The following is a 13615-nucleotide window of genomic DNA, read 5'->3' on the forward strand; positions in this document are numbered from 1 at the left end:
TGACTCTTGCATCGCAGAGGTTATTTTTATTCCCATCTAAACAAGGAGGAGGGCCAGGATCACAGTTCGAACAGGGTCAAACTGCTTGTGGGGCTACAGTGTAAGTTACTTCTTGCAACTTTAACCCCAGTCTTTCCCCATCCCGTCACAGCGGAGTACAGAGTAATTATTGTAATACAACTTATGATAATGACACACAGAGACTTGGATAGACATCCTTTGTTCCAGGCACTGTTCTAACTCCCCTTCTGGCAGATGAGGACACTGAGGCATGCATGGTTAAGTAGATAAAGGGCCTTCAAGAATGGGTACGAGCCCCCCAGGAGAGGCCTGGGTCACATGCTGGGAGCTCCGATTTGAACCCACTGTCTCCTCTCCCCGGGCCCCACCAAGGTCATGCAGCTGCCCCGTGGCAGAGTTGGAATGGCAGCCCAGGCAGCCTGGCTCCTGAGGGGTGTCATCATCCCAACACCCATCCTAAATTGCCTCCGTTCTCATCTCCTGGGTCCAGGCTACCTCCCCGTTCTCTCTCCTCTTCTCATCGGCCTGATAGTAGAAAAAACTAATCACACTAACCTGGAAGGATTAAAGAGAACATTTTCCCCATGGGAAGGAGAGCTATCACATAGGATTTTAAAGATAGGCTGATTTATCTTGGGGTTCTCTTTATTTTTTGCATAATATTTTTATTGAGGTATGTCCAATAAAATGTACAAATCTTAGTGTACAGCTCGATGAATTTTGACATGTGTGTACACTAGCCATCTCCCTGATCAAGATACCAAACATTCCCACTAATTTCTTCCCCCTTCACCTAGTTCATTCATTTCCCCACTCGCCTCCCTTACAGCCACCACCAGTATGTTCTTTGTGTGTGTGAGCCTATTTCTGGTCTGTCTGTTTTTAGATTCCACATTGTAGTGAAATCATACGGTGTTTGCCTTCCTCTACGTGACTTACTTAGCATAATAACCCTCTAGGTCCATCCATGTGGTCCTAAGTGGCAAGATTTCCTTCTTGTTTAAAGCCTGAGTAGTATTCCGTTGTATGTATGTTGGGGGTTCTCTCTAAAAACACCCAGTTCTGTGCGTGACTTTGCTTCCGCAAAGCTCTGGATGGCTCCAGAATGCCGGGTTCTCTGGCCTTCAGTGAATGGCTCTTCCGGGATGATTTGTCTTAGCAGGAACGACTGCTCGTATTGCACCTCTCTGCATTCGGTCACCTTCTTTGGGCTGGTGGGGGAAGGCAGCACAGGGAAATGTCAGAGAGGACTCACCCTTTTCATTTTCCCTTTCAAGGCATATAAGATCAACAATGTCAAGGTAGCTGTAACGCTGTTGTGAATTGTTAACTTGCACATTTGCACACCACACCTACCGTGCTATTTGCATGATATTATGTGAGGAAACAGCCCTAAGTATTTTTAAGGTAGAGCCTTTTATCTCTGGCAGCACCAGAAAGTATTTGCAGACTAGTCTCAAGAATCCCATTAGCCTGGGACATGGGTGAGTTCCTGGAGGTGCGGGCGTTTCTGTAAGTGGCTCCTAGCCCCTTAATCCTTTTGATCATTTGCACTGTGTATTTTTACACAGGCTCTTGTACTTTGGAGAAATAAAATAAAGAAACTTAAAGGTGAGTTTGACAAGGGCCTCTGCACATTGTTTGTCAATGCAGATGGATCTTGAATTTTAATGGAAGTAGTTTATTTTAAGCAGCCAAGCCTCTTAAACCTCTCCACAAATAAGGTCAGTGCTCAGATTATGTCTGAAAGTGTTTGCTGGTGAGCAGAAAGCTTTCCTGACCCCATATTGCTGCTACAGAAGAGGGACCTAATCCCGTAAAACAGTCCTGGCGGCTTGGCAGTCAGTTGCCCACAGCTGTGATTTCTCCTCCAGGCCTCTGCCTATGTGACATGTGCTGTCCCTTGGTGACCTCAGGTGCCTACATTTAGGGGCCTGGCTTGGGGTCCTAGAATGAGCCTGGGGTTCACATCTTATTGAAACCCGATTGGCTCTTCATTGCATCCTGCCACTTACCACATTCTGTGAGGAAAACTTGTGTGGGGCTTTGGTTTCCTGATCTTTAAAATGGAGGCCACATGTCCCTTGTAAAATTGTGAGAAATATGCCCACGGTCGTGGCAGCGTTATTCACAACAGCCAAGAGGAGGGAGCGATTCAGGTGTCACTGACAGATGAACCAGACAAAGCGAATGCGACATACACATATAATGGAATGTCATTCAGCCTTCAGGATGGAAATTCTGGCGCATGCTACAACATGGATGATGCTTGAAGACATTGTGCTCCGTGAAATAAGCTGGTCACTCATGCACCAAGTGTTGTATGATTGCATTTAGATGAAGTGCCTACAGTAGTCAAATTCACAAGGACAGAGTGGAATGTTGGTTGCTAGGGGTTGGGGGAAAGGGAGAAATGGGGAGGTGGTGTTTAATGGATACAGTTCCAGGTTGCAAGATGAAGAAAGCTCTGGAGGAAGGACAGGGTGATGGTAGCACAACGTTGTGAATGTGCTTCATGCTACTGAGCTGCACACTTCAAGGTGGCTGAGATGGTTATTTTTATGTCGTGTGTATTTTCTACAATAGAAAAAGAAATGGAAAAAAATTTGGGGGTGAGCATTAAAGAACATCTGGTAGGTAACGTGCCTGGCATTTCGTCATCTTTCAGTGAATAGTACCAGCTTTTCTTAGGGTTTGGACATTTTATTTTAATGGCTACGTGATATTTCATCATGTAGTTATGCCATCATTTGTGTCTTTTTTACCTGACTTTTAGATTTCTTGTAGTACTCCGCCATTGTAATAATACCGGAGTGAATCTGTGTATGAATGTATCTTTCCCATTATTTGGAGTTGTATCTTTGAGATAGATTTCCTGGATCATTTAGTGAAGGTGAGTTAATCTTAATCTTTGTGGCTCTGGTTCCATAAGCCATGGGGTTTCAAAAGGGTGTAGTCATTTACTCCGTCACCAGCCAAGTAAGGAGCCAGTTTCATAGTTTCCTCATCAGCATTAGGTACCCTTTTAAGCAGTTTTACAAAATGCAGTAAGTAAACTCTGGTATGTTAATGTTTCAAGATGCATTTATTTGTTTATATTGCTAAAAATGTTGATCCTATTTACATCTTTTGCCCAGATTTCTAGTGTGGTTTCTGTGCTGCTCTTGCCAAATATATTTGTCATGCTTGTACCATATTGTTGCCATTTTTAATATTCAGAGAGTTTTAAATCTTATGTAGTTAAAGCATTCATTTAAACATTTCAAAATACAAAATAATAATATTTTAAAGTGGATGAAAAATAGTTTTACAGTAGTATGATTATTGTCCCTAATGTGTCTTCTTCCCATAATTCCATCATTCTGTTCATATCTGTTAGTGTAAAATCTGTTTAATGCTAACTTACATGACTATTGTATTTGAATTAAAATTATGCAGACCAATTAATAAAACATTAACCCAATATAAAAAGGGTATATAAAAATTAGAGCAAATAAATTAAAATTATTAATAAACATGACTTTTTTCTCCCCTCACTAATAATTAAATTCATTAAAATTAGAGCAGTACCATACTATTTTCCAGCTATAAATTGTTAAGGATTAAAAACATTATAATAGTAAATGAGACAGACTAACTCCACGGGAGGAAATATGTTCCCAGCCTGGAGCAAATAACCTTTGAAACTGAAATCAGTCAAAGGGAGAAATAAAGTGGGAGAAACTTATTGCCTGCAAGCAGTTGTCCACTTCCTCTCACCTATGTCTCTTGCAACCTGGCTGCAAAAAAGGGACTCCACCCAACCTCTCTGGTCCAGATATACCCTCACTCCTTGTAATTACTTACTGATATGGAGATAGACTATGTCTCTCCACCCCTTGGAAACACCTACTGATATGGAGATGCACTAAGGCCAGGTAAGAGATTCTGGAAATACTGCAATTTTACCCATAAGATATGTTAGCAAAAGAGAGAGAACTTTATTAAGAGTAGTTTGGCACTAGGTGTCAAGAAACTTAAACATGGATTTAGAAATTCTGTTTATTTAACTGTGGTTTGTGGCAGCCTCAGAAATGTGGAAAAATACTCACAATCATAGATAAAAAATAGGATTCAGTCTAAATGCCCAATGACAGGGAAGATTGAATAAGTAATAGTACAATCATACTTGGGATATCATATACTCATTATAAATGGTATTTTCCAAAAATGTCAGTGATATGGGAACATACAATATGAGGGTAAGTGGAAGAAGGATGATTCAATGATCACAATAAAATAAATTGTGGTCATGTGCACACATATGCCTGTGTGTGTATATCTTGTGCATATTCAGCAAGAGATGTGTAAAAAATATTGGTAGTATTTTTCTTATGTGATAGGATATAGGTGATTTTTATTTTCTTTTTAATACTTTCTCATATTTTCTAAGCTTCATATTGTTTGCAAATTATTGTTTCTACAATCAGAAATAAATTAACATATTAAAAGACGATTAAAGATAATAGATTCCTTTTCTGGATTCATGTTCACTTTGCTCTCTTTGCTTTAATATACTGGACAAGAAGTCAGAAGGAATTCAAGTTTTGGTCTAGCAATTCACTAGCCATGTGACATTGTACAAATCTACCTTATATGTATCTCAGTTTTCCCATTTATCAAAAGGTTATAAGAATTAAGATGTGATCACCAACATATGGGAAAATACTTTTGCAAACTAACATGTAAGTCCAAGGGGTTCCCAAAACCGCTCTGAGGTTTGATAATTTGTTAGAAGGACTCACAGAACTCAGTGAGAGCTATTAGCCTCACAGTTATGGTTTATTATAGGGAGAGGATACAGATCAAAATCACCCAAAGGAACTGACACCTGGGACAGCCTGGGAGGGAGGCTTCCAGGGCAGAGCTTCTGTGACATCTCCCTTGCAGTCAGGTTGTGTTACCCACCTGTCATATATCCATGTGTGACAATATGCAGAGTATTGCCAACCAGGAAGCTTGCTCAAGCTTTGGTGTCCGGAGTTTTTATTGTGGCTTCATTACATAGGCATGGTTGATTAATCACCTATGATTGAACTCAGTCACCAGATAAACTGGTACTGTGTTACCCAAAACCCCACTCTCAGTCACATGGTCAGGCTTCCAGGCATAGCCAGCCCCAACCCTAACACTGTTGGGATGGCCAACCCTGCCCGAAGATTCAGTGTGCCCAGTTCCCAGCCTGAGAGTCTCGGTGTGGCCAGCCCTACCCTAAAGAAGGACAATTCTATATCAGGTGTGATATACATTGCCTCCCAGAGGCCAAGGCAAAGGCCAGATCTCTATTTGGGCAAGGCTAAATTATTTACTACAATAAGGTGGCCAAAAATAGATGGACAATAAATTTAAATGTACAGATGATGTTAGCATGCAGGGGTCTGTTTATTATTTACCATGTTATAACACTAAAATAAGGAAGGGCATGAATCCCATCGGTACAAATGGTGCTACAAATACCTACTTCCCTGATCCACAGAACCTTGGCACCACCTTTGTGAATGGGCATGCTAACATCAGAGGGCGTTTGCTACAGTAGCTGTTTGCCACACAGATGAATTAGGCTGAGAAGACATGGCCCAGCTGGATATATGAACCTGACCCTTGCCTCAGTGTTAACAGCAGAGCAAATATGTCCCTTCATTAATGAATGTGTATAATGCAAATAAGTTATTGGTCTGTTTTTATCAGGTTTCTCTAGCACCGTTTCACTTGTAGTGCTGCTGAGCTTACTATGTATAGTGTGGGATGACGATAAAAATAAATGGGTTCATTCCCCTTTGCAGAGTTTTAAGTCTCCAGCACCGTATCAGATTGGATACATAAGGTTTCGTAAGGGTGAGATTAGAAAAATGAATACCTGAGTTTGTTTTCTTCATGACATTAGAAACAATGAAGAGACATCATCACTGTCAGGCACTTTGCTAGAGGACAACTGTGTGCTTTTATGGGGAAAGAACCAGCAACAGAGACTTTGGATGAAAGTGCCAACTATCCTCCCACACTTCCTTCAGGTGGAAGAATTTTAGGGCTTTGTCTAGTGGCTTTTTGCAAACAAATAACTTGTAATGAACTGATGTTGTCAGTAAGTTTTGGTTGTATGTTCTGTTTCCTTCAAGGAAAAACTGGCCACGCAGAGGTAGTCCGAGTGGTGTTCCAGCCAGAACACATCAGCTTTGAGGAGCTGCTGAAGGTCTTCTGGGAGAATCATGACCCGACCCAAGGTAGTTGAGTGAGCCAGTATTTAATTATCTTACTAATTACAGCTGGGATAATTAGTGTTTGAGCTGCATGGAAGAGATGAACCTTGAAATCACACAGGAGCTCAAGAATATGATTGCAGACATTTATTGACGGAGAAGAGGAGGGGCTGGGGAAAGAAGGGGCGAGAGAATAAAGGCTCCGCCACAGTCTGTGCGCCCCCCTCCCTTACAGCTGTCAGGGGTGGGAAAATTCCCACAGAGAAAGACGCCAGACAATGGAAATTCGTTCACCTTTGATTATTGCATTATTCCCCCTTAATGCAGTCTTTTGTCTACAAAATTAAAGTGTCTTTCTAGCAGCTCCAAAGTTTTCCTGATTTATGGTTCCTTTATTTCACTGAATTTAGCCTTTCTCATCTTTTGACATTATCAGGTTGTTTTTTTTTTAATGTCTGTGGGTGATAAAAAAAGAAAGAACATAAAGGTAAAATGCAGCATTCACTGGGTCCACAGTGCTTGGGTTGTTCAAATATTTCATTTTTCTTCTTTGGAATTTGTTATATGAAGATATTAATGTGTTTAGGCTATAAACAATGGTGGCTAGAAATTTTATTTGAATGCACACACAAGCAAAAACCCCATGTTGGCAAATATCATTGTAATGTTCAATAATGAAGCAATTTCCAGATTTCACCCTAAAAGCCTTGGAGCACTGCTTTGCCAATGTGATGATCTGATATTATGAGGCTTATGAACTGCAAAGTCCAGTACAATAGATGTGCTTTTCACAAACCCTGCTCATTCAGCAATCAACCTATCTAACAAAAGTATTTCCCTTTGGTGTCAGGTTTTTGTGTAGTGGGTATCCTGTGTTGGCTGTTTCCTCTTGAATGGGTGTGTTTTTCCAAACGTGCATTGTGCTTTGTGGTGGAACCTTCGAATGACCCCTACAGCATTGGAGTTGTGGTTCTAAGGACCATCAATGCCACAGTGATTTGCCATAGGGCCAAGGTCAGAACTATGGTAAGAATAGCACAGTGAGAAATGAGCCAGGACAAGGCAGGTCCAGGATCCAGGTGTAATCTTCCCATTCGAGTGAAGTATGGTTTGACTTGGAGGGATGAGTCCTTGGTGGGAGAGCTATGAGGAAGGGGGCAGGGGAGGTAGAAGGTTGGGAGGACAAGAATACCATAATCAGAAGGCTCAGATGTCATCCCAAGTTGAACTACTGGAGTGTCATATCATGTGAGTGTCAGGCCTAATGACTTAGATGGCTTATTTAGCTCATCAGGAAGCTCTGACCGGTTAACATCATAAATAAGGATGTGGTGGTCATGAGCTCACGCTGGTAGGCCTTTGAGCCTGATGCAGAGCCACTCAGCCATTTGGCTCTCGCAAAGCCATGGGTCAGACAGGCTTTGCACTCTGAAACTCTCAAGGAGACACACACGAGGAGCCCATGCTAGCCTGAAGTCATCTAAGAGGCGCCCTAGAGGCTCTCCAGATTGCTTTGTGCCTTTTCTCCTGGCCAACCATGGTGCTGTGTCCTGGTAGAACAACTTTATGCTTAGCCCCCGGCAGAATTTCAGAGATGAGGAAGTCTGTCATGTACTTCTCTCTCATCTTAACTCTTACCCAATTTATCACTAACTTTACATTAATTAGTTCACTAGTACTGGCCTCTGAATCTTGATGGGAATTCTACCTTTAAAGAGTCTTAGAAGAACCTCTTGTTCTTCTCAGCCTACATATCAAGTTGGTCTCAGCTGTGTCTCAGTCCTCCTTGAAATTCTTGGTTTACTGTCTGTGTGCATCTACTAGGGCTTCCATAACAAAACACCACAGACTGCAGGTTTAAACAGAATCTCACAGTTGTGAGGCCAGAAGTCCAAGACAAAGGTGTCAGCAGGGTTGATTTCTCCAGAGGCCCCTCTCCTTGGCTTGGAGATGCTATCTTCTCCATATCCTCACATCGGTCTTCCTTCTGTGTGCACAAATCTCTGGTGTCACACTCTTCTTACAAGGACACCAATCCTATCGGATTAGGGCCCCACCCTTATGACCTCATTTAACCTAATTCCCTCCTTACAGATCCTATTTCCAAATACAGTCATAGCAGGGGTTAGGGCATCAACATACGAATTTGTGGAACACAATGCAGTCCATAACACTGGTTAATAATACAACAACTTAGTGTACTATTCTTCCAAAGGCATTTTGATTCTAAAAGGAGGTTCATAAACTCTTGGACTGAAAGAGGCTTTAGAGGCCATTTGGTTAAACTTCAGCTTCAATTCTATAACCCAAGAGACATAATTACTAATGATGGGGTTCACGGACAATGGGATTTGATTGTTCAGTGTCATATTTTTTACCCTGACATTTTGAACAAATTGCCCATGTAGAAGAAGAATTTTTCTACCCTTACATATATTTATTGCTGCTTAGAAGAGTGCTTTGATGCAGTGTATATATAGTTACAAATATTAAATCACAAGATATCTGATCTTCCCACATTACTATTAGAATAATTTTTTTTTTTTTTGATAATTGGGTGTAATGGGCCATGGTAGCAATCCTTTTCTGTCTTGCAGTTTCCCTGATGATTCTGGAAATAAGAATGATCACATGACCCAGGCCTGGCCAATCAGTGTCTTTTCCTGCTACCAATAGTGTTTGAGAAGGAATGAGCATGTGACCCAATTAGAGTCCTTCCCTGGGACTGTCCTGGCAGAGAAAAAGGTGTTCCCACTTTGCTGGGGAGGCTGAGGTGGAGGTGTTTAAGTGTGGAGAGAGCCTGTCCATAGGAGAAGCGCACAAGGAAGATGGCCAGAGGCGTGGAGAGATGAGAGATGTGAATAAAGACTCTTCAGGAGACTCTGAGGCCGCCTCAGCTCTGAGAGCTCTTAGGTTACCCCCGCCCCACACGTTTTTAACAAGCAAACTTGTTGAGTTTCTGTTACTTGCAGTAACAACAAAAATCCTAATGAATTCACTCATTCAACTTAAACCATCACTGTGCTCATTGTAGTCATTAACTTTAGTTTACTGTGTTCATTGGCTCTAGACATCAGAGGTCTGAAGCCATTTGGCTAACAGTTGTATCAGTGACTCAGAGGTGGAGCAGAGGACTCTGAAATTTGTTTCTTTAAGACCTGTTGGTTTGATGAGGGGGTTCCTTAGTGTTTCAGAAGTTAGAATTAGGGTTTACATTTTGGAATATATGGCATGAGAACATACCAGATCATCTCAATATTTCTAAACTAAAAGACAAATAGTTCTGAATGACATTTGTCTTGTGTCTACTCTGTTTACCAGGCCCTCTGTTAGGTGGTGCTAACCCCCTGAATCACTGTACCTGAGCAGCAGTATTCATCCTCTTGGTTAATGCCCAGGGAGAATACATTCCTCTAGGAAGAAAACAGTTTAATCCCAGTGTACTGAGATCAAATGAATATTCAGATAAACATGGATAGACCACAGACCAAAAAAATTAACCTGAAGTCATTAAAATAAGTATATGTTAATACTGGAACATTAAAAGCAAAAAACAAGTTCAGAAGAACTCTGGTGTCAATGGATTTAACACTACCCCAGATTCCCAAATGTCCAAAACATGTAGTCATGTGTAATTTCTCTGAGGTAGGAATTTGAAGCCCACTCCCTGAAAGATGGGCATGAAGCAGGAGACGGCTAAGCAGCAGGTGAACTTGGCCATCTGACCCCCACTTCTTAATTCTCTGCTTGAAGTCATCCGATGACTCCTGTCATGTTTCTCAGTGAAAGGTGGCCCAGAGAGGAGAACCACTCGGTAGAGTGGATGAGGGAAGCTGAGGTGTGTCAGACCGATTGCTCTCACTGAAAAAATGGATATTTCAGAAGACAACATCATGTTGGATTTGGTAGAGACTGTGGTCTCTGAGGCACTGGCCCCCTCTGGGTTCTTCTCAGAAACAAAAGTCCCTGAAACTGCCTAAGAATGCTCTTGCTTCTGCCGGGATGGCTTATCCACAAAAAGACAGAACTTGAGAAAAGTTGAGAAGACCTTGAACTTTGATGTGAAGATATGTCTAGGAAACACAGGATTCTCAATAGAAATATGACTCGAGAGAAAAGTATTTAATTAGCATGTTGAAAGACTTTAGTACTTTGTTATATTATTAAGTCATTAAGGATTTGAAGGGGCCATATACATTTTTCAGTGACATCATTTTGTGGGAGAAGTGATATCCCAGAATGTTATTTGTAAAGGTGGGGGTACTTGCTAATGTCAAGGGTCTACGATAGTAGAAACAGCAGGAATATAAAGTTAATTAAAGAGCCCTTTCAGTTAATTCAGAATCTTCATGACAGACTAGAAAGAGGATGTCCTGCATGTTCACTGTACTTCAGGGTACTGAAGCAGCTGTCACGGCATCTACTGTCATGGGAAGGAGGAAATCCCCACGGTCTGCCATTTTGAAGGGAGCAAAGCTGGTAAGAGAGCTGCCAGAAAGTGTAGGCTTTTAAAGATACGGGTGGGGGCCAGAGGCCTGTTATTCTGCTGCCAGTAGGCAGCGAGTCCTGAGAGAGGGCTACTCAGTGGGTGAGTTTCAGGTCAAGTGACAGACCTAATGGCTTCATTATGCATTTAGCCAGTAAATGGAATAGACTTTTCTCTTAGTTTACCAATTATGACAAAACCTCTACTTTTGAAGCACTCAGATAGTGCTATTTAAGCTAATGTGTCGTCTTCTAGCTTTCTGTCTTACTCGGGGGACAAATATAGTTCCCTTAGGCTTCTGAGGATAAACTGGAGCATACTCATCCCTGACCATGTGGCCCCCAAACTCCCCCAGTCTCTAGACAACATGGGAGAGCCTGAGATTTAGGAGATTTGGGTTCTGGGCCCCTTCCTAACCACATGATCTGGGCCATGATACCTGTTCAACCTGAACCTATGTTTTCTCATCTATAAAAAGATAATATCTACATCTATACTTCATGGATTATCGTAAGAATCAAATGAAGTGATATGAAAATAACTTGAAAATCTTTGTGACAGATGCTTCATATTTATCATTTCATTTAATCTTTGCCATAACCTTATGAAGTGGGATTCATGGTCTTCATTAAACAAAAGAGAAAGAATGAATAAGGTTCCAGAAGACTGACAATCCTGTTTGATGTCGATGGAGATTCTTGGCCCGAGCTCTGTCTAAAGCTCAAGTCTGTTCTCTCTCCCCCACACCAGAGGGCCCAGCGCTCTGACTAAGAGGGACTCTTCTGACGACGAACATTTGTATGGATTCCCCCATGGGATAGAGTTGTGCCCTTAAGTAACCTTTTGAAAACAAATTAATTAATTTTATGGCATATTAAAATGCTGCTATGAATTCATTCACACTTTAAGTCAAATGCCTATTTTAATAACTACCACAACGTCACAAACCTCCTCTGAAAACTGGAAATGCTCATACCCCTAATGCACTCTACAGACTCTGGCCACGCCTGCTGCACAGCTGAATTTGTGGGCCTCTTGTAGTGGCTCCAGGCCTCACAGGGGATGTGGCTGCAGGTGGGGAGCCGCCGCAGGGCCCTCCTGAGGGAGCCCTGACCTTTCTGCAGAGGCCTTCTCCAGAGACTGCTAGTCGACCCCACTGTCAGTTCCCCTCCGTCCCGAGGGTTGGAATTTTACCTGGACATGCAGCCACCAATGAAGACTAACTTTCCCAGGCTCGTTATGGCTGAGCCTGGCCGTGTGCTGCAGTCCTGAGGACCAGGGCGCAGGCACAGCGATGGCGCGCACCTGCTGGGTGCACGCACCTGCTGGGCGCACGCACCTGCTGGGCGCACGCCCCTGGAGAAGGGCCCGTGCTCTTGCTCTTCCTCCCTCCCTGCAAAGTGCTCACCGAGGTAGCGGTGAAGCACCTTGGCCCATGGGTGGGGGCCTGGCCCTTGGAATGGGGGAGCTACGAGGCAGAAAGGCTCCAGAAGCACTGCTCCAGGCCAGACTACACAAGAATCATCTTTACACTACTGATATTTTGGTTCATTTTAAGCCTTTTTTTTCTTTTCTACAACAGCTGAACCTATATCCTTACTAAAATAGCCTTCAATGGTAAGCTGGAGAAGTACTCCCAGTTACTTTTCTGAAGACCTTAATTAAAATGTCTCCTTAATTAAAACAGTTTTAATCAAATCTCTTAGGAGTGCAGAATCGGAGGTTATGGGAGACAGGGCTCCCACCAGGTCTGCTGCGTTCTGGCCGGGTGACCTGGGACAGTCACGTCTCCCCTGATCTCCACCCCCACGTGGCCTCCCGGCCTTAGCCGTCTTTGCGTTTCATCTGACCGCTACTGTAGCCTCCTAACGAGCCTGTCTGGTCCTTTCCAGTCCAGTCTCCATACTGCTCTGTTGAACACAACAAATGGTACCCCTCTCCTGCTCATGGCACTTGGCTGGTTGCCCACATTCTTTGGGGTGATATACACTCTTCCTGGCCAGCCTGCCTTGGGGTACCTGATTGGCTCCTGAGGCTTTCCGCCTCCCCACCCCTGTTCACTGCGTCTCTGCTGCTGAGGCCCTTGCTCCCTCCGTTCCTAGAAGACACTGCGCTCTCTAGCCCTGGGGCCTGTGCCGCCTCTGTCTGCCCACGGGTCTTGGCATGACTGGTTCCTTCCTTTCCTTCACCTTAAGGTGTCCTATCCTCAGCGACTCATCCCGGCCAAGGTGGAATGATTTGTCTGTTTACTTGTTAAACAATTGTCTCCTCTTCTGGAAAGTAAGCTTTATGTTAAGTAGTCTCTCATTGAATGAATGAATGAAAACCTCAGCTTTCCCAGCTGTAAAACAATTCTTGCCCCATAGCCTGTGTTAGGATTATGGGGGAGTGGGGTCACTGTGCAGAGCCCGGGGCTGAGCAGGGAGTAGCTTTGCCGTAGGCTGTAGCCACTGTTCTTGTCCTTCCTGCGTGAGAGCCGTCTCACCAGCTCCTGCTGTTGACCTTTGCCCTTTCTGACCCTAGTATTTCTCCACCTTTTCTCCATTATTTTTCCCCAGTTCATGTTCCGAATGCCCTTAGTCATTTCCTTTGCGTGGCCTGTGCCCTTTCTCTTCCATCAACTCCCCGGCATTCCCTCCCCAGCCCTTCTCTGACCTCCATGAGTTCCCAGTTGTCCCCGGAAAGCTTTGTGTGACTTGCCCCAGTGGCCATTCCATCTGTGGTGGGAAGCTTCATGGGTCACCAGGACCACACATCCTGGCCTGCTGCCTTAGCCCTTAGGGCCATAAGGAGGGGATTAATGGGGCACCTCAGCCCATGGTTGGCACTAGAGAGCCCCAGCACCCTGCTCCATCCAGTGCCCTTGGACCCC

General features: G+C 43.4%; 1 protein-coding gene across 17 annotated transcripts in view; it reads left to right on the forward strand.

Annotated features, from left to right (window-relative positions):
- MSRA (methionine sulfoxide reductase A) overlaps positions 1–13615 on the forward strand; it is a 357530-nt gene that overhangs the window by 228270 nt on the left and 115645 nt on the right. For 14 of the 17 annotated variants that reach the window (XM_036998851.2, XM_036998855.2, XM_036998850.2 and 11 more), the window contains one exon: positions 6177–6281. The exons of the other annotated variants lie outside the window; for them this stretch is intronic. In XM_036998851.2, the coding sequence (XP_036854746.2) occupies positions 6177–6281 (105 nt within the window). The remainder of the gene's footprint in view (positions 1–6176; positions 6282–13615) is intronic. 17 annotated transcript variants of the gene reach the window in all.

This window comes from Manis javanica, chromosome 3 (genome assembly GCF_040802235.1).
Source record: "Manis javanica isolate MJ-LG chromosome 3, MJ_LKY, whole genome shotgun sequence".
Lineage (NCBI taxonomy): Eukaryota > Metazoa > Chordata > Mammalia > Pholidota > Manidae > Manis > Manis javanica.